This window comes from Asparagus officinalis, chromosome 7, assembly GCF_001876935.1.
Source record: "Asparagus officinalis chromosome 7, Aspof.V1, whole genome shotgun sequence".
Lineage (NCBI taxonomy): Eukaryota > Viridiplantae > Streptophyta > Magnoliopsida > Asparagales > Asparagaceae > Asparagus > Asparagus officinalis.
This window is the reverse complement of record NC_033800.1, coordinates 94,065,594-94,087,966: the sequence shown is the minus strand read 5'-3', so window position 1 is coordinate 94,087,966 and position 22,373 is coordinate 94,065,594. Positions and strand designations below refer to the sequence as shown.

General features: G+C 36.5%; 1 protein-coding gene across 1 annotated transcript in view; it reads left to right on the top strand.

The window, feature by feature from the left end:
* Positions 369-22,373, top strand: part of LOC109849246 (ATP-dependent Clp protease ATP-binding subunit CLPT1, chloroplastic-like) — a 34,289-nt gene continuing 12,284 nt past the window's right edge. Inside the window, exons 1-4 of the mRNA XM_020419058.1 lie at positions 369-763; positions 853-888; positions 962-1,071; positions 5,025-5,204. Of these exons, the coding sequence (XP_020274647.1) occupies positions 537-763; positions 853-888; positions 962-1,071; positions 5,025-5,204 (553 nt within the window). The 5' untranslated portion in view covers positions 369-536. The remainder of the gene's footprint in view (positions 764-852; positions 889-961; positions 1,072-5,024; positions 5,205-22,373) is intronic.

Below are 22,373 nucleotides of genomic sequence, written 5' to 3'. Positions count from 1 at the left end.
GAATCTATTTTAAAAATTTATCCTTATTTTTATTAAAAGTAAATATCAAACGTAGGAATATTACCCCGCTAATTTTTGTGAAGGTTATACCAAAACGAGCCCTTAAAACCCTTGTTTGGATTCGTAGGGGGTGAAGGGAAGTTAAGGGAAACTGAGTGAAAGGAAGGAAAGGGAATTCTCTTCCCCTTAGTTACACCCCAATTTGGGGTAACAATTTTTATACTATTAGGGGGTGAACCAAGGTGAATGAAGGTGAATTAACTTCACCTCCTAAGTGTTCCCAAACAAGATGAATGGAGGTGAATGATTCCCCTAACTTCCCTTCACCCTCATTCCCCTCAATCCAAACAAGCCCTTAATCACTCGAAGCCCTTTTCCCCTCCTTGGTATCCAAACCAATTGCAGCAAGGGCTTCATCATCGATAACGAGTAAATTCTATCGTCAAAGGTTGAGGAGAGACAAGAAGAAACGGATCCACCGAACGAACCGCTTTCTTCTCAAAAAGTTCATCAGCTAATAAAGGAAATCGGAGAAAATGGCAGCAGCTTGCGCGCTCTCTCTTTCCCCCATCCCCGTTCCGTTTTCTTCTTTGTACTCTTCCAATTCAAAGAAACGCATCTCCTCCTCTGTCTTCTTTCAGACCCCAAAGTCTTCCTTTCTGGGTTTTCACGCCCTCTTCTCGCTCCAAACCATCAATTCTCCATCCCCGAAACAAACCCTTCGGAAGCTATCTTCAACTGTGCTTTTCATGCTCCCCACAGCGTAATACAAACAAATCTCCTCTCAAAATTTCATCTTTTGCAACTTCCAATTTCTCTATCTGACCCATCTCTCAATTTTTCTCTTTGCAGAAAACCCGATAGAGCACCGGCCGAGAAAATCCCAAAGTAACCTCCTTCTGGGTTTCTGGTTTTTGTTTTAATTGGACAATTGAATTTGATTGGTGAATTTTGTGAGCAGATGGTCGGCGAGGTCAATAAAATCTTTTGGGATGGGAGAGCTTGAAGCAAGGAAGCTCAAATACCCGACAACCGGGACAGAGGCTCTTCTCATGGGCATCCTTGTTGAGGGTTTGTGAATTTTTTTTAAAAATTTAAAAGCAGATGTTCTATCAAATTTAGATTTTTTGTTTATAGAAAAATTGGCTCTTTTGTAATGGAGCTTGTTTGGGGAGTTGGTGACTTGATAGACATGCATTTGTTTGTTGAAAAGATAATATTTTGCTTTGTGTAGACATTACAAGATGGCAAGTTGGTATATTAAAATCCTTAACTAAAGATGAATGCAGTATTCTGTGGTAAATACGATAACTACGTGGGTCTTTTTTCTGTATGATGATGATGATAATGCTGTGTTAAATAGTTGCCAAGTTCTTTGACTATCCTAAATTTTTTTTTGGATGCTCAACTTTTTTGATGGTCCCTATAAAAAATCTAATTTGTTCATCACTCAAGTTTTGACTTATGTCTCATAAACAAGTTGGCGAACATTTTATTATAGATTGGCAAACTTTCAAGCTTCCACAGTGCAGTTGTTTTAGACGTGTTGCCTGTAATCAAATTATACATGCATTAGTAACGAGTGATATCAGTACATGCTTTTTTAAAACTCAGTCTGTTAGAAAGCTCTTAAGGTAGGAAAAATGTTTCAAATAGATTAATTTGATGCATATGTGTTGGCGGTATAATACTGGTCTTAGAGAGTTAAAAGCTTTGTGAATTATTGGCATCGTTATGTTACTCTGTATCAATTTTCTCTCATGGGACCGATTGTTTCTTTCTTCTACGAATAGCATCTACCATGTAATTTTGGGTTTAAGGCCTAAGTTGTATCAGCATGTGTGCATTGGTCTACAACTGTTTAAATTTAATCTACAAGATAATTTATTAAGGGGATTCTATCCTAGTTTTAGAAAGTTGATCTTTTTTTTGATAACGAGGCTTGTTCGAGTAGCTGGCAACTTGGTTGACGTTCATTTGTTTGTTGAAAAATTAAGATTTTGTCTGGTGTAGATGTTATAAGTAGCGAAATCGGTAGACTAAATTCTTCACCAAGGATGTACGCAATATTTGCTGTGGTAAATCCAATAACTGCATGGCACTTTTGTGATATGCTGATTATGCTATTGGAAGTAGGTTTTGAGTCCCTCCACAATCATACATTTAGGTTCTTGAAATATCAATGTTCTTTGATGGTTCCTATCAAATATCTATTTTGTTCATTACTAAGGTTGAGATGTTTCTTATGAACTAGTTAGTGAACATTTCATCATATACTGGTGCAATTGCAAGCTTCCTGATGCAGTTGTTCTACATGTGTTGCTTTGATCATAGTACATGCAGTAGTAATGAGCCAAGTTAATTGTTACATAAATTTGAGATCATTAAAACTCTAAAATAAAACATGTTGAACTTGATGCTTTTGTTGGGAAATGGTCTAGAATTTGGCCTGCATATTGTTCTCTCTCTTAAATAAATTATCAAGAATTTTAGTAGTATAATATTGGGTTTAGAGAATTATTTGCATCCTTACATTTGTTCTGTTAGTAGTTGTTTTTCTTGCGAGCATTAGAGGAAGAGATTGTTTCTTAGTTTGTGGATTAGCCTGTAGCATGTGGTTTTCAGTTCAAGGACTAAGCTCATTATCTGGATGCATATACCTTTCTGCAATTATTTAAATTCTAATTCATGGAGACACAGAAGAAGGGGTTCTATCTAGTTTTAGAAATAAGGAAAAAAAAAGATGACCTTTGAAATATTTTGTGCAGAATGGCAAGACTACACAACCACTTTCCATAAATATAGCTTGATCATAGTTTATATGTTTGTTTTGTTTTCTTAAAATAAAGATATTTCCATGATGATGCACCTTGAGGGATCTGTAAGGGAATGACTTTTAACGTTGTGTATTTAGCATTGATAAAATGTATGGAACAATAGGCACATTTAGGCAGAGTTCTCCTTCTTTTGGGGCTTCTGTTGAGTCTCTGCCTTTTTTGGTATTCAAGAAGCCATCATTTTAATTATTTCCCACATTATGCCAGGTTTGAGCATCCCTTTAGTGCTCATTAAAATCAATTTATCGATGTTTAAGGTTGGTTTGGTAGGGGTTTGAGGATGGAAGATGAGGTGGGGTGAGGTTCAACCAGGTGGAGGATGGACGTCCCATTTGGCCCTTCTTTTTTTGTTGTATGGCGAGTGAGGAGGGGGGGATTTTTTTTCTAGATTTTTTTCCCTCTCCTCTTCCACAAATGGGGGATTCTTCTCTACCAAACATGATTTGTAGTTTTGTGCCTTTCCCTCACCACACCTTCCCTTCTATCAAACCAAGCCTCAGTTTATTGATATACATTATAATAACAACACCTTCCCTTCTATCAAACCAAGCCTCAGTTTACTGATATACATTATAATAAACATTACACTGATCTCATTTATGCTGTCTTAAAAACAGAAATATATTTGCTTAATGCATAGCACCTTTCTCCACAGGACACTGTTTCTCACGTTGTTTTGTAGTTTAGTAAAATTATCTGTGAACAATTTATGTAGGCCCTATCAATTTGTTTGTTTTCTTCAGATTGAACTTAAATAATCTATCACCTTACCTTTACCTACTTCTGACAGCCAAAGTGTCATGCATTCTACAACAAGGCATTATCCATGACCAGGTTATGTGAAAACCAATATATATTAACTTGTTAATAGTAATATAGCATTAAATTAAATCATTACCTTCAATTAATTTAGAGTGGGTCCAGTGGGAAAATTCAAACTTTGGTCCCTACATTTCTTACATACTTACATCCCTATAATTGATACATCCCTATGATTGATCTGGTTCATTAGCATTGATCTTGTTTTTCAATCAGTTTATTTGAACTTAGGTACATAAATGGATATGTAGGATCATGTTTTTCAGTTGTTAAATATTGTCCCTCCCTTCTAAAATTGAGCAGAAATTCTCTCATTGTGGCATCAACAATTCCCAGTAAATTCCATAATCGATACTATGGTGAATTCAAACCTCTCACATTTACTGAATCCACCTTCTCATCCTTCATGTTTCCTCACATTCTCTTCATGTACCAATTCCAAAAGAGAGATCAAGGGAAAGTATTTGATCAACTTAGGCATTGATGAAGCTGCCGCTTGCTATTCCTGTGAGCCTTAAAACCAAGGTTTCAAGACAATGCAGATGCCAGACCCTTCGTTTCCATCCTTAATAAAAGGAGGGGGAATAGAGGAAAAATCACCATTCTGAGAATTTAATTTGCTTCTGCTGAAATTCAATGAATACGATGTTTTGTGCAGATTGATGAATTTCTTCTTTAAATTTGTGCACCAAAATGTAAGATCAGATCTTGTTTTGATGGCGGACTTTAACTGATTCTGATTGAGTTCTAGTTATCATAGTTTATGGACCGTTCTTTATTGGTTTGAGAAGCTTTTGATTATGTTAATAAGTTGTGCTTTGGAAAGTTAGTTGTTCAGACGAATGTTATGTGCAGGTAAAATGTTTGAATCAATAATGAATAAATATTTGCTTGAAATGTTGCTATCATGTTATAGTTACACCTTTCTCTGTGAGAATAAGAGAAATACATTCGCTTATATGTTGTCAACTTTATTGCTCTATGTTTGGCACTATGACCTTCAGTTAAAGTTTTTTTTGACATCTTCTTCCATGATTCTGTCCTTGGTCTTAAAAGAACTTGATGCAGTTCAAGCCAGACATCTAGCAAATGACCAAGCAATGATTTCTAAACAAGGATTCAAGCAGGTATCTGGCAACCAAAAACTGAATGTGGCAACAACAGGGTCAAGAAACTACTACACCTAAAAATCAATAGGCTTTTCTTTCTGAACCACAAATAATATAAGGAGGCAGTGGAACAATGAAGGCATTGTTTTAAATTGAAGTCTTTTAGCATGTTTTATACAAGATAGTTGTTTTGTACTTTCCTCTTTATTGATCATCATATATGCATAACTTGATTGGTTTTACTTCCTCTCTATTAAAGGAACGAGCGAAGCAGCAAAGTTTCTACGTGCAAATGGAATCACACTTTTTAAAGTACGGGATGAAACTGTCAAGTTGCTTGGGAAGTCTGATATGTATTTTTTTAGTCCTGAACATCCACCATTGACGGAACCAGCTCAGAGGGCACTAGATTGGGCTGTCGATGAGAAAATGAAGTCAGGTATGTAGTTGTACCTTAGTTATTTAACTCTTTTAAAAGCATGCTTATTTGTTATTACACATCACTAAGGTTTTCACTTTTTCAACATCATTAAACTAATAATTTATTTCACCGGAAATATTATTGAGATTAAGGGATTTGATAATGAGTATCTTTGTGTATACATTCTTATTGCTAATCCATTAATTAAAAGATGATTGTATCCATAGTTCTTTCTGTTTGCTGCATTTCAATTTCATGAGCTAATACTGGGTATAAATGTTCTCCATGATCATAAATGGGACATCAGCCTTGGTGTTAAAAAAAAAAGAACTTTGATGGCTGTTGCTTCTTGTAATACAGACTGCAGGGAAAATTAGTCTTTAGTTGACTTAAATTAGAGTACTTCACATCTATGAAGCACGGACACGCATAACATGAAGCCGTGTCGTGTCGTGTCCGTGTCGGATACACGTGTCTAACACACGTATCCTATGTAATTTTTAGGATTTGCCTCGTGTCGGCGTGTCGGATGGCCGTGTCGGATCCGTGTCCGTGCTACATAGCTTCACATAGACCGTAGATCATGAAACATCATTTAGTACAATTGAATGCCCAGGAGCGATAAGCTTGGATGCTGTCCATCTCTCTTTTCCATATGGAAAATACTAGATTTAAGAATAAGAGAGTAAATGACAAATCTGGACTATTTACTTCAGTGTGTCTGAGCGGGATGAAATGCCAAAATTTGATGATTATTAACGAGCTTATTGCATTTTTTATTATCAGTCTATGCTTAATCTGTTATGTTTTCTTTACTGTACTTAAGTATTTGTGAATTTGTAATATATGCAACATTTATTTGAATTGAAATTGATCTCCTAAATACCTAAGAGGCACGCTTGGTTCTCTAGGAATTCTTGGTCTTGTCTAGCTGCTTTGACATTTGCTAAAATTTCAGATCTTTATAACTTTGATATTCTTTGAAATTTACTTGAGGAATACTTTCTTTTAGAGTAGTCTGGAGGATTCCAGCAACCAGACCTCAGTTTCTCTTCACTGAAAATGTTCACTTTTGGTCCATTTCTACTTCTCTTTCATTAAAGTTCCAAGAGGAATTTTTGTTTATCTTAGACAGTTTTTCTGAGTAATAAAGACTCAATAAAGTCAATCATGTAGGGATTCACAAGAGAGGATAATCACCTTCCAGCCAAAAATGATCAGTGGAAAAATATACACTCCAAGGGTAGAAGAGATATAGAAGTACCTTACTTGACCTATATATAATAATAAACTAGTTAGCTACGTGAAAATCCGTCATGAAATTCAGATTCTCTTGAACTTTCAATTCATAACTCTTTAAGGTCTTTTATGTAGTTCTCCCGAACTTCCAATTCATAACTCAAAAGGCCTTTAAGTAGGCATTGACCCGTACTATATCGTTTAGGTCTTGTGATGCAGCACACGTTTAATAAAAACAAGTTCTCCATTCTTATTATTAGTTTCCTATTTTCTGAAATTATTTTCTAAGTTTCCTAATTTAATGTTTCCTATTCTAAGTTTCCTAATTTCATTTCCTATTCTTAGTACGTTTCCTATTCTTTGTATTATGTATTCTATTTAAGGCTTTGAGTTGTATCTAGAAAAAACAATCTGAATAATATTTTGGAAGAAAAGTTATCATTAGTTTTTTACCAATTTGGGTTCTCAATTGTTTCTTGAAAACACCTATTCCGCTGCACCAAATTATTGTTTCTTTGAAACACCTGTTTCGCTGCACCAAATTGGTATTAGAGCCTGGATTTTCACCTGGACCTGATGGCTGATGACAGTTCTAGTGGGAAACAACCCGCCGACGACAAACGACGACTCGAAAGAGTCAAACAACGACTTGATGGCTTTGCTGAAACACTTAACAATCTGACGCAGATGATGGCTGCGTTGACTGCCAAAGCGAGGCATGAAAAAAGGGAGAGGCTATCAGATCGAGTAGGGGACCGGTCGGGGAATAGCAACTCTGATGGCGATGGCGGCCGGCAGAACGCTGAGTGAGCAAATCTGGATGCGTGGAATCCTAGGGTCTAGAATCTCGACAACCTAGGCCTGGGTAACCCACGTTGGCCCTTGGGGGTGCGATTGATCCCCAGAGACCCCAAATTAGAGTCGATCTGGGCGGTGGTGATAAATTCCGACGAGTGGCTGTGAGAGACTTTGGTGAGCAAGACGAGATTTTTCCTCCTTTTCAAGTTTGGGTTGCTTTTCGCCAACCACAACGCAAGAATCCTCCTCGTCGGCGACAACGAGAGTTGGATTATTTGTCCGGGAAAGAAGATGGTTTCTAATTTGACCATCGGGCTATGAATCGGGGTCAAAATAGCCAACAATTTAAGATGAAAATGGACTTGTTGTGCTTTGAGGGCGATTACACATTGAAGATTTTCTCGATTGGATTCATAATGTTGAGAATTTTTTTGATTATTTAGAGATTCCGAAAAACCGACAAGTAAAACTTGTAACCTACAAGTTGAAAGGTGGAGCTTCTGCTTGGTGAGAACAACTTTAATATAACCGTCAACGACAAGGAAAACATGTTCATACTTAGCCTAAGATGAAGAGGTTACTTCAAAAACGTTTTCTTCCCTCCGATTATGAACAATTCCTATACCAACAATACCAAAATTGTCGTCAGATCAATCGCACGGTGAATGACTACACAAAGGAATTTTATCGATTAAATGCTTGAGTCACTTTGTCATAGACGAAAGATCAATTAATCGCTCGTTATATTGGAGGTCTAAAATTGACTATTTAAGACCGTTTGGCTCTTCAAGGAGACTGGACTATGATTGACGTAGTTAATTTGGCGATGAAAGTGGAAAATCAAATCAACAGGTCCACCGTGCGCACTCCGAGTAATTTTCGGCGACCAACTCAAGAAGCTTTTTCTACTCCAAGAGTGTCTACATCTTCGCAGCAATGAAAACAACAATAAAGACGCCCCTTCTACTCAAGATTCGATGCAGAATCGAGGAAGGACTTCAATCCTTATTGGACCTAATACTCAAGGTCGAAATCAGCAGCCACAACGAACCACTAATGATCCTTATGCTCGCCCTACTCTTGGAAAATGTTTTCGATGCAACCAACCCGGTCATCTTTTAATAATTGCCCGAACAGACGAACAGTCAATTATGTGGAACAGGATGGTGACGAGGAGCATGTGCTTGAAGAAGATATTTATGAAGGAGCTGAGATTGAAGTGAGAGACGAAGGAGAAGAGGTAGCTTGTATTGTTCAACGCCTTTTGCTAGTCCCAAAGGTGCGAGATGATTCTCAAAGCCACAAGATATTCCGAACTCGATGCACTATTAGAAATAAAGTATGCAACATGATTATTGACAGTGGCAGTAGCGAGAATGTGGTCTCCAAGGCTTTGGTAAAGACACTCAATTTGAAAACTGAGAAGCATCCCTCGCCTTACAAAATTGCATGGATTAAGAAGGGTCCTGAAGTTCAAGTTCTAGAAGTTTGCAAGGTTCTTTTATCGTTTGGCAAATATTACAAGGATGAGATTTTATATGATGTAGTGGATATTGATGCTTGTCATGTGCTCTTTGGAAGACTGTGACATTGCGATGTGGATGCTACTTATAAGGGTCATGATAATACGTTGGTCTTTTGGTGGTTTGATAAGATTGTTTTGATGCCACAATCTTACCCGTCTGACAACAATTCAACTATTAAGGAAGACAAGCCGGTGTTCACCAACATAATGGGTTCATCCTTCTTTGCTGAAGTCAAAGAACCGGGTTTTGTGATAGCATTGGTAGTTAAAAGGTCAATCTGTGACAATTATTGAACCCTCTTCTAGCTCAAAAGGTGCTATCTGATTTCCTGATTTATCTCCTACTGAATTGCCTAACGAGCTGCCTCCCACGAGAAACATTCAACATCATATTGATCTAGTACCTAGAGCTAGCTTACCCAATTTGCCACATTATCGCATGAGACCAACTGAATATGAGGAATTACAATGGCAAGTTAATGAGTTACTTGATAAATGTTTGATTAGGGAGAGTATGAGTCATTGTGCAATCCCTGCCCTGCTTACCCCGAAGAAAGATGGAAGTTAGAGGATGTGCGTTGATAGCCGTGTCATTAATAAAATTATTGTCAAGTACCGATTTCCTATTCCACGATTTAATGATATGCTTAACAGATTGGAGGGAGCTGTGGTGTTCACTAAACTTGATTTGCGCAGTGGCTACTATCAAATCCGTATTCGGCCTAGAGATGAGTGGAAGACAACCTTTAAGACTAAGGATGACCTCTATAAATGGTTGGTGATGCCGTTTGGGTTATCTAACGCACCTAGTACTTTCATGCGTTTGATGAATAAGGTTCTTTATCCATTCATTAGGAAATTTGTGGTTGTTTATTTTGATGATATCCTTATTTATAGCCGAAATGAGGAGGAGCATTTGACACATCTCAGAGAGGTTCTTCTAGTGCTGCAAGCTCATAAACTGTATATCAAGCTTAAAAAGTGCACTTTCATGACTAACTAGCTTCTATTTCTTGGTTTTATAGTGGGATGAGATGAGATTCAGGTTGATGAGACCAAGGTAAGGCAATTCGAGAATGGCCAACTCCGCGAACCGTGCGTGAAGTACAAAGCTGCCATGGTTTAGCTACTTTTTATAGGCATTTTATTCGAGGTTTTAGTACTATCATGACACCTATTATCGATTGTTTGAAAAAAGGGCAGTTTCAATGGGGAAGGACGCATGAAAGGAGTTTTGAGGTAATCAAAGAGAAGTTGTGTTCTGCTCTTGTGCTGGCGCTTCCTAGTTTCGAGAAGGTGTTTGAGGTTGAATGTGATGCATCGGTTCTGAGAATTGGGGCGGTTCTAACACAAGAAGGGAGCCCAGTGGAGTTTTTTAGTGAGAAGGTTGTAGAGCCTCGACAAAAGTGGACTACTTACTAGCTCGAATTTTATGCCGCTATTCGAGCTTTAAAACATTAGGAGCACTATTTGATTCAACGGGAGTTTGTACTATTTACAGATCATCAAGCTTTAAAGTATATCAACTCTAAAAAAATGACAAATCGAATGCATGTTCGATGGATAATTTTTTTACAGAAGTTCAACTATATCATCAAGCATAGATCCGGTCAATCTAACAGGATAGCAGATGCCTTAAGTCGGCGAGCCTCCTTACTAGCTACGATTAGTATGGAGGTGGTGGGTTTTGATTCTTTAAAAAATACTTATGCTGGTGATGACGACTTTGGTGATATATGAGTGAAATGCAACAACAAGGAGTTTATTATTGACTTCTTCATTCATGATGAGTTCTTGTTTAGATGTACACAACTCTGCATTCCTTGATCTTCTTTACGTGAATACTTAATTCGAGAATTGCACGCTGGAGGATTAGGTGGACATGTTGACCGGGAAAAGACAATTAGCTTGGTACAGGAGCGATTTTATTGGCCTTAATTGAAGAGAGATGTTGGACGTTTCGTTCAGCGTTGTCCCATATGACAAAAGGCTAAAGGTCAAACTCAAAATACTGACCTCTATACTCTTTTGCCTATTCCAGAGACAATTTGGCAAGATTTGACGATGGACTTTGTTATTGGTCTTCCAAGAACTCAACGTGGAGCTGATTCTGTTTTTGTCGTAGTCGATAGATTTTCTAAAATGGTTCACTTTCTTCCTTGTAAGAAAGCCTCCGATGCATCTTACGTGGCTCATTTGTTTTTTTCGCGAGGTTGTTCGTCTGCATGTTGTTCCTCGTTCCATAACTTCTGATAGGGATGTAAAATTCCTAAATCATTTTTGGAGGACATTGTGGAAGTAGTTTGACACTTCCTTGAAGTATAGTAGTACGAGCCATCCACAGACAGATGGACAAACGTAAGTCGCTAATCGTACTCTTGGGATGCGTGTAGTGACAAATCGAAACAATGGGATGCTGCCCTTCTACAAATTGAGTTTGCTTTCAATAGTGTGCCTAACCGTTCTACTAAAAAAACACCTTTTGAAGTTGTCTACACTAGTGCTCCGAAGCATACTATGGATTTGATTCGTCTTCCTCCCTCTGCCGATGTTAATTATGATGCTCAAGAGTTTGTAGAGCATGTTCAACGGATTCATAATGAAGTAAAGAAAAATCTCGAGGAGACTAATTCTCGATACAAATCCGCAGCAGACAAACATAGGCGTGAGAAGATTTTTAATGAGGGGGACTTGGTAATGGTGCATTTACATTAGCATCGATTTCCAGTCGGCACTTACAATAAACTTAAGGACAAGAAAATTAGTCCTTTCCATATTCTCCAGAAGATTGGTGATAATGCTTACAAAGTTGATCTTCCAACTAAAATGAACATCTCCAACACCTTCAACGTTGCGGATATCTTTGAGTACTTTCCACCAGATGAGTTTTCTCAAAAACAACGAAACTCGAGGACGAGTTTTCTTCAAGAGGAGGAGATTGATGCAACACATGTTTAATAAAAACAAGTTCTCCATTCTTATTATTAGTTTCCTATTTTCTAGAATTATTTTCTAAGTTTCCTAATTTCATGTTTCCTATTCTAAGTTTCCTAATTTCATTTCCTATTCTTTATTTTCTAAGTTTCCTAATTTCATGTTTCCTATTCTAAGTTTCCTAATTTCATTTCCTATTCTTAGTACATTTTCTATTCTATGTATTATGTATTCTATTTAAGGCTTTGAGTTGTATCTAGGAAAAACAATCTTAATAATATTTTGGAAGAAAAATTATCATTAGTTTTTTTTATCAATTTGGGTTCTCTATTGTTTCTTTGAAACACCTATTCCGCCGCACCAAATTATTGCTTCTTTGAAACACCTATTCCGCTGCACCATCTTGACTTTTGAATTCACTTAAATGGTGGGTAAGCTTAAGTCTTAATAGGTTATCCTAGTACTTTAGTAAGGGTTCCGCAACTATGATCACTTCGGCGTTTTTCGTCACACCTCGTCCTCTCTTCTAGAATATTTGACTTTGTAGCCTATATCTTCTTGTCTAGTCAAACTATCATTTTATATATTTTTTTCCTTATAAAATGAGCAAAATTGACCCGCATGATCCTATGATGTTAGTGTGAAAGAGGGCCACAAAAATAAAAGTTTTAAGTTTTAGCTTAAAAATACAATGCATACCTAACTACTTAACAACAGAAATATTGCAGGTTAACAACAAGATAAATTACATATCAGACTATTGAAATACAAAGTAACTCTGATTAATTCGATGGAGTATGTTTAATCTATGAATGATTTTAAAAGTTAATGATTTTAAAAATAAACGTGGGTAAAATTTTGGGTTAATAGGCGAAAAACTCTTTTTTGGTAGTGAGTTTAAAAATGAATGGGCGGAAACTTTTGGTTAACCCACCTACATTTCCCAATGCTAGTCATAAGTGTGGGAAAAACTAAAAAAATATTGTAAGCATTTAGTTTAAAATACATAGTTTACCTAACCACTAAGAGCAAAAATATAGCCAATTGTAATAAAAATATAACAACTTACAACATATATTAAACTAATAGGGGCAAAACTTTGGGTTTATATTCAAAAACCCTTTTTTGGGAAGTGATTGGGTTTAAAAATAAATGGGCAAAAAACTTTGGTTTATAAACAAAAAACCCAACTATAATTTGAGATGCTAGTAATTAATGTGCGTTAAACTGAAATAAACATTTAGTTTAAAATACATAGTTACCTAACCACTAAGAAAAAACATATTACAAGATGTGATATAATATAGGCAAAATTTCGATGGAGGTTTCGTATGTATTGGCCAAATATCATTTAGGTCTTTAAGTTTAGAAGTCATTAATAGAAGTCCTAAACATTACCTCCATCATCAGCTTAAGTCCTTTTTAAAATTTTTCCGTTTAATATCACTAACGTGGTAGTGATGTAAATAAAAAGTTTATAATTTCACTATTTTTTAGTGACTGGACATGCTCATCTTTCTTTTTGCTTATAATTAGGGGCAAGTAAAGATATGCCTTGTGTTCTAGTCGACAAGCAAAGAGAGAGAGTTTCTAGTAAAAATAATTAGTGAAATTACAAGTTTGTTTTGCCACTTTACTGCCACATCATTCGCCACGTCAGCGAGATTTAACAAAAGTTATGATCTAGGCTAATGACGGAGGTAATGTTGGAGACTTCGATTGATGACTTCTAAAATTAAAGGATTGGTTTTTGTCCAATAAATAAAGGCCCTCCAATGAAGTTTTAAAATATAACAACTAATACCGTCTGCTAAACTATTGAATTACAAGTGAGTTTAAAATTAATTTGGTGGGGTATTGATTCCAAGAGCGATGCTAAAAGTGGATAGTTTTAAAATAAAAGGGATAAAATTTGGGGTTCATAGTCGAAAAACCGTTTTTGCAAGTTGATGGGTTTAAAATTAGCAGTTTTTCGCTTTTCGGCACAAAATATTGCCCCTATTTATAAAAAATCACTTTCATCTATACCCATACACCTATTATGTATATACCCATTTACTTTTAAACCCAGTTTCCAAAGCACTTTGTATTTGTAAACAACATTTTCCAAAAATGTCCAAATTGCCCTTAGCCTCTAAATCAAAACCGATTTCCCCAAAATCGGTTTTTAGATCTCTCAAAAGAATCATTCGTGTCTGATTCCCTCCACTGCCGACTTGTAACTTCATTCTCAAAGACTTCCTTGCAACTTCATCCGCAAAGATTTTTCATTGGTCTTTTTTGTTCTTCGTTTTTCAATCATCCCTCTTCTTGCTTTGTTGCTCCATCCACCATTCGTGCTTGGTTGAAGAAGTTTAGGAGGTTGTTAGTTAATGTTAAGATAGTTAGACTGCAGATGAGGTGTTTGATGTTATTCCACTATTAATTTTCATATGTTCTATGTTCTTAATTACATTGATCTATGTTTATATGTCAACAATCCTTGACCTATTTTTATATGTTAACAATCCTAAGTGCATCGACCTTCATTTTTCTGGCCTAATCAAGTTTTTACACATATTTAGAAGTACTAACTGATGGAGTTTCATAGGTTTATGCCAAGTAAACACACACTAAAAGGGTACAAAACTGCTATAAAAAGGTACACCAAGTTGATAAAAGAAGTATGATTTTAATTCAGGAGCTACGAAACTGCGATAACCAGGTATTATATGATTCAAAGAGCTACAAACGAGGTTTATATGGGATGGACTTTCTAGAAGTGTTTCCTCAATCCTAGAAGTACTAGATAGTGATGCTACGTAGATCTATGCAACTTGAAAGAAACACCGAAGGGGTATAAAACTAGTATATAAAGGTACAGAAAGTTGATAAAGAGGTATGATCTTATTTCAAGAGCTGCAAAATTCTTACAACGAGGTATTATTTGATTCAAAAAGCTACAAAATGAGATTTATATAGGATGAGATTATTTTATCTAAATAATACACCTTCATTTTTTTGGGTTTAATCAAATGTTTACTCATTTCTAAAAGTAGTAGATAATGGTGCTATGTACATTTGTGCAACTTTATAGAAACACCAAAGGGTTATAAAACTGCTATATGAAGGTACACAAAGTTGATAAAAAAGTGGTTTTATTTCAAGAGCTGCAAAACTCCTATAACGAGGTATTATTTGATTCATAAAGCTGCGAAATGAGAGTTATATATGATGAGATTATTTTCTCTAAATAGTACTTTGTCCTTCATCTTTTCGAGTTTAATCGAATGTTAAGTCATTTCTAATAGTAGTAGATAATGATACTAGTTTGTGCAAATATATAGAAACACAAAAGGGGTATAAAACACGTGTATGAAGTATAGGAACTTGATACAGAGGTATGATTTTATTCAAGGGCTAGAAAATTGCTATGGAGGTATTAGTTGGATAAAGAACTACAAAATTAGGTTTATACAAGGTTTTTAATGTGTAACGAGCTATAATTACAAAGAGCTATAATTAGCAATAAAGTGCTATAAATCTATCATAAAGAGTTATAATATGTTGTAAAGCGCTATAAACCATTAAACAATCAATGCTTTTTTTGCTTCTACATTTTTAAATAGCTGTAACAAACCATATACTATTTGTTTATTTTCGTAACTTTTCCTTGCAAAAATAGTTCAAACATATAATTTTTCTTGATAATGACAGAATTCGTAAAAAGTTATGCTTTGCTCAGGAAGTGCTATAAAACATCCATTGAGGACATTCTACACTTCCACAAATAAAAAAACTAAAAATAATAAAAGATTTTAAAACTCATTGCCGGAAGATAACTAAGAAGATACATATTTGAAACATTGTTCTAGGCAATGAATGCTACGTTAACGAAGAGTACCACATTAAATTAATGAAGTACATTAAAAAATATAAACTAAAATAAAACAAAGACAATATTTATTTTATTTCTATTTCTATTTATATTACACAGAAGTAGAGTGAGAGTTCTCTTTCCATCGCCTGATTATATAATCATTTTTATTACAGTGCACCCAACATTATTGCATACAAGAGTAGATGCCCGCACTCGGAGCGGCTTGGCATTATGATTACAAAATTCTTAGATCTGAATATAAAATTCTTAGACCAATAAATAAGGAGGTTTCAATCAACAATTGGTTGATTACATATTCGACCGTTATCAATCCTCAATATTTTGTTCACGATAGACGTGGGCTTATCCAATAGTCTGATGCCCCGAGTAAGCATTCAAAAAAGCCTCATTTGATGGTTTCTTTGTCCGGATAGATTTCAAATACACATGCTTCATTGATTTAAGCATTGCATTACCCACGGGAGTCTCCCTGCCATTATCAATATATCTGCATGTTATACTCGTTCTTGATGTATTTTCTTTTACATAAAATATTAAAATTGAGAGAGAGAAATTGGTAAGATTAATTAAACAAACTGCACGAAAACTAACTTTCAAATAAGATTATCTAGATGACTTTGTGGAGCCATAAGATAAAAACTTTGTGAGTTAGTTTGCTTGCCTCAGACCTAAATCATTTAGAAACTTAGTGAAGTAGAACAAAGAGCTTCCTTTCTCCACTTGCTTTGGCAATTTCGGCCTTACTAGGAATTTGGGGTATCAAAATTGAACTAGCTATTCAGTGTGGCGGTGTGAAAGATATAGATATTCTCCAACAACGTAGTGAAAGAGAAAGCTAATGAAGGAGAAAATAAGTGATAGCTTATTCAGGTTAGGAGAAGCAGCACACTAAAATGACAATTTTCCTACCATTAATTACGATGAATCAGGGTTTACTTAGAATGAGAAGAGGAAGAGGATGGAAGGAAAATGGCAATTTGGGATTTTCAAACTTTTTGGTCTAATACATAAGCTGCTACCGCTTGGGTTTAAAAATAAATAGGTATGGGTATTGTGGGTGTATAGGGGTAGATGAAACTTAATGGGATTTTTGATAAATGGAAGTCAGATTTTAGGGCTAAAAGCAAACACCCCTTAAAAAATAAAGGCTAAATGACACTTAAATGTTGTATCCCATTAAGATGAAAATATCCTTTAGTGTAACTTAACCCATTCAACTGTTAAATAAGGCTAAATATCAAAAACCCCCTTGACTTTGGACATTATTAGAAAACTATAACTTTGAAAATATCAAAAAACCCTCCTTAACTTTAGGGGTTATCAGAAAACCCCCCTCAACTTTGAGATTTTATCAGGGAACCCAGTAAAAGCTATAGTTTTAAGGAGGTTTTCTGGTAAAATCTCAAAGTTAAAATGAAGTTTTTTGATAAAATCTAAAGGGTGGTTTTCTGAGAATCCTTATGATTTTTTAATATTATGAAAGTTACGGGGTAATCCGATAATCATCCATTGCATTGTGTATGTGCTTCTGTATTCTTCCAACTCGATCTCTTGATTCCGCGATTTCGTGAGTTTGGACTAGTGTATGATGGTAGATTTTGTATCCGTTATAAATGGATTATTTATTATCCATAACAGTTGGTGTCGGAGCTTTCGTTGGAGATTCGAGCCAATGTGGAGTCAAAGTTCAAGTTGGAAAAGTTTGATGGCAAGAAAAATTTCTCTTTATGACAGCGGAGAGTAAGGCACATTTGGACAACCAGGGCTCCACCAAGGCGTTGTTGGAGAAAGAGTAAATGATGAGATCAATCCTTGTTGTTTCGTCAGATTCCTTAGAAGAAGGATGAACTTCAACATCGACCTCGAAGACACAAATGTTGGAAGAAGAGCGGGGATATTTAGGTCTTTTGAGTGGTATGGACTATTGAGTTGTGCCTCACAGATGAGATGATTTGCAGCGTGTTCGACAAGAAAATGACGACTGATCTGTGGTTAAAGTTAGTATCTGCATATTGAATAGTCTCTCCAACAAGCTTTACCTCAAGAAGCAAATATTCGGGTTGCATATGAAGGAAGGAACATCAATTCATGACCATCTTAGTAGCTTCAATAAGTTAGTGATTTGTTGTGTTAATGAGTAGTTGAAAGAGCATGACAAAGCCCTTCTATTGTTCAACTGGTTGCCACCGTCATACGAGCATTTGGTGACTACTATCATCTATGAGAAGGATACCCTCGAGTTTGAGGATGTTGTAAGTATGCTGGTGTCGAATGAGATTCAAAAGAGGCCCATGAAGATGGAGGAGTTGGGGGAAGGCTTGTTTGCATTGTCTTCCAACGGACGAGATGGAAAGAAAGATGCAAAGGGTAATGAAGATTGTTAAAGAGGAAAGTCGAAGGGCAAGACAACATTGTGCCACTTTTGCAAGGATTTGGGGCATTTTCTGAGAGTGTAAGAAGTACATTGAGCATCTACAAAAGAAGGGGAAGAAGGAAACCAACTTGGCCAGTGTGGTGGCGGCTTTCAAAATCGAGTTGCAGACAATTTTGCTCAAATTGAGTTAGCCAAGAAGCTAGCATGCAAATAAGTGGACATTGGATTCAAATTACTCATCACATAACCCCAGACAAGGAGTGGTTCGAGACATGAGCTACTTGATGGAGAATCAGTTTCAATGGGGGACAACGCATTGTGCAAGATGGGATCAGATTTGTAAAGATCAATATCCATGATGGTGTTGTTAAAACTCTCACAAATTTGAGATATGTACCGAAGTTGACGAAGAATCTTGTCTCCTTGGGTGTACTAGATTCTTTGGAGTATCGATATGGAGTTGAAGGTGGAGTTCTAAAGATGATCGGGAATGTTGGTGGCGATGAAAGGTGGGCAACTTGTACAAGTTGCTTGGCAACACAATCAGCAGAGGTGTTGTAATGACTATCGAGGAGAGCAACAATGATGACACCAAGTTGTGGCACGAGGCTTGGCCACATGAGTGTACAAATATTGCAAGAGTTGCTACTTAACGGCGTGAGAAACTACAAGCTCGTCTTTTGCAAGTAATGTGTTTGGTAGATAACACAAGACATTGTTCAAGACGTCGACTTATAAAAGTAGAATGGTGCTAGATTACAACCATTTGATTGTGTGGGGATCAACACCTGTACAGTCTAGAGGAATCAAATATTTCGTCACCTTTATTGACGACTTCTCGAGAAGAGTCGATTCTAAGAAGAGCGTGGGGAGATTTTTGAAGTGCTTGAGTAATAATGAAGGTGAATACACCTTTAACCGAATTCAAGAAGTTTTGCAAAATTTAAGGCATGACTCGACATTTTACAACATCGGGTGGGGATGATCAAAATGGGGTTGTGGACAAATGAATAAGACCCTTTGTGAGAAAACAAGGAAGCAATCAACATTGCGTGTTATGTGGTCAACCTAGCATCATCTACGACAATAGACTTGGAAGATTCCTGAGGTTGTGCGGCTTGGGGAGAATGTTGATTACTCAAGGCTGAGAATTTTTGGTTGCTCGACATATGTACTTGTAGATGCGAGCAAGCGATCAAAGGATAATGCAAAATCCATAGAGTGTGCTTATTAGGTTCTTGCATGGGGTAAAAGGCTACAAGTTAGATTCGGTGGAGAAGAAAGTCTTTGTGATAAAGGATTTGATCTTTGATGAAGACGACATAGTTAAAGCCTTAAAGGAGAACACAATGACCAAAGGAGGTAACAAAGAGAAGCTAAAGTTGAGGTGGAATCGACTACTTAAAATGAGAAGCTGAATCGAAAAATGCAAGTCCTTGAGAAAATAAAGCGCACAGAGCAATCGTGTGGAGTTGAACATGCAAGCGCTTGGGAGGCGACGACTAGAATGGAGATACCTTATAGCATTGCACTTGATAGAGATCGAAGGGTGATTGAAAGCTATGGTGAGATACGGATTTGAAGAAGATTCAGTTGCTTTTGTTATTGTAACTAATGAGGGAGATCCGTCGAAGTTTCAAAGAAGCTCTTGAGCATGGAGAGAAGCCATCCTCTTGATCCTAGAGAGATTGTTTTTTTCATCGTCTATATTGAGCTGGTGAGAGGGTTTTTGCTAAAAACTTTGTGCTTTTTTCCTCAGCGGCCTCGACATCGAATAACTGTCTACTGGCTATTGCTTATCAAGTATTGTTCATTGGGTTACTATTTATCCATCGATTTACTGTCCATCTGTTCCTGTTCATATTCTCGGATTCCTCCTGAATAACTGTCCACTGTCCACCCTGATCAGAGCCGACTTCGCTCTCATCTGCCCTCACCGACCTTTGCTTTGTTGACCTCATTGATCTTTGCTCGAGCCCAAAGTCAACTTCACCTCTTGGATCATTTGTTTGTTAGATCCTAAAAAAGGATCATTATTGTTGGATCCTTCAAGAAAGGACCATTATTTATCACAACATTAATGATCATTTGTTGTTGGATACTTTAAATAATGATCATTTATTGTTGGATCCTTCAAGGAAGGGTCATTTGCTGTTGGATCCTGAAAAGGATTATTTGTTGCTGGATCTTTCAAGGATCATTTGATCGGTGGCGCCCTAGAGGGGCTTGGTGATTTGATGACATCCAATTGAAAGATAAGAAGATCAAGACTGTTTTGAGTTTTTTGAAGTATCGTCGCAGATTAGAGTATGTACATTTTATTAGTAACAAGCTGGACATATATGATATATATGTTCCAGCTTGAGCGGGAGTGTTAAGGAATACATTATGCGATATTATGGAGATATTGGGAGGTATGATTGGATATGATTTTATCTCATATTTATTTTATAATATCTTCCTAACCTTTATATAAGAGATGTTAGGGTTGGGTGAATGATATCTTGGCATTTTTCTATTTCTCTACACTATTAATGGACTCAAGGAGAGCTTGAGCAGGGAATTTGAGATGAAAGATCTAGGTGGAGCAAAGAAAATTCTAAGTATGGAGATCCGTCGAGATGGAAAGAAGGGAGTACTATGGCTATCTTAGAGCAAGTACAGCCAAAAGGTGCTTGGGAGATTCAACATGAGTCAAACGAAACACTTGTCTACCCCTATTGGCATACATTTCGGTTATTAATGAGATGTCCTACGAATGAAGAGAACAAGTATATGGAAACAGTTCAATATGCAAGTGCAATCAATTCTCATGTATGCTATGGTGTCCACTAGACCATATATCTCTTGCAGTGAACTTGGTAAGTTAATATATGACAAATACGAAAAAAAATCACTGGGAAGCAGTAGAATGAGTGATGAGGTACCTGAGAGGAACCATTAGTAGTTGTATTATGTTCTCAATCGATGCTATGCACAAATAGTGGAGGGGTTAGTAGATTTTGACTGTGCAGGTGATCTGGGCAAGATGTGATTTACTTATGGAGGAAGCCTAAATTGTTGGAGGTCTACACTTCATAGTATGGTGGCTCTTTCTACAACAGAAGCAGAGCACATGATAGCAGTTGAAGCAGCGAAGGAGGTATTATGGTTGAAGAGCTTGGTGAGATCACTTAGAAGCTATGTTACCTGGGTACTATTAGGAAGCCGTACCCGTACCTGACATGTATGTAAGCCTCTTGGGCACTTCTTAAATACATGCATATGTTTATTCGTGGCCTATACTCAATTACATAATACATGTTTTAACACTTGTACACTTTGTGGATGTATATTCTACAGTTCACATTTATTTCTTATATATTGATCTTATATAAATGAAAAAAATATTGATCTTATGTATGTTATTAATTTTAGTACATATAAATATACATAACATGCATATATATAGCCGTGTCCTCGTACCCTACCTTTTCTAAATTTGTTGTCTCGTAACCGTACTCGTACTAATGCAACCTAGCTTGAAAGGGAGCAAGATGTTTCTATTCATTGTGATAGCCAAAATGCTATTCATTTAGCGAGAGATAAGATGTTTCATTCCAGAACTAAGCACATTGTATAGTACCATAAAATCCAAGATTAGATTGAAGAAGTGGAGATCATTCTTGAGAAGATTGATGCAAAAAGAATTGTAGTGGACTTCATGATAAAAGTTGTTCCAAAGAATAAGTTCAAGTAATGCTCAAACGCAATCATGGTGATTATCTCTCCACCATTCGAGGATGTTGGCCAGATTTTGGGGTCAAACCTCGTAAATATCGCCTTGTCTTGTTGCATTGTGGGTTTTTTTGGCTTCCGTATTCTTTCGACGACTCGATCTTTTAGATCCCGCCGTTTCGTGAGTTAGGACTAATGGACAATTGTAGATTTTGCATTCATCGTAAAGGGATTATTTTAATTCAATAATCCACACCACCGCTTACATGGGTCGCACACCTTAGGTCTTTATCATGATTTTCTTTGTTGTAGCCTCAATGTTCTTTAACTCACTCTAATCTCCTCCAGCCCCCTACTAGGAGCATCCTTTCTTATCTCTGACCTTCAGAAAAACCTCCACCACTACCACTTAAATGAAAAAAAATAGCCCAAACTTCAATCCAGCGTCGAAACTTTTTATAACATTGACATTTACAATTAATTTTTATAAATAAGAAATAAAAAAAGAAAAACCTTAAGGCCTTGTCCAGGCTCTAGGCGTTGGGTCCAACACCTAGCTTGCTTAGCACCTTTTGGAACCTTGTTTATTTTACATGTTTTTGAAACCACTGCTGCTTTTATGGGACGTGCTTTTAGAAACAACCTGAGGATATTTTTAGAAGCAATAAAAGCAGATTTTGCTTTTTGTAATTTTAATGTCATATATGGCCAGCAAGTAAG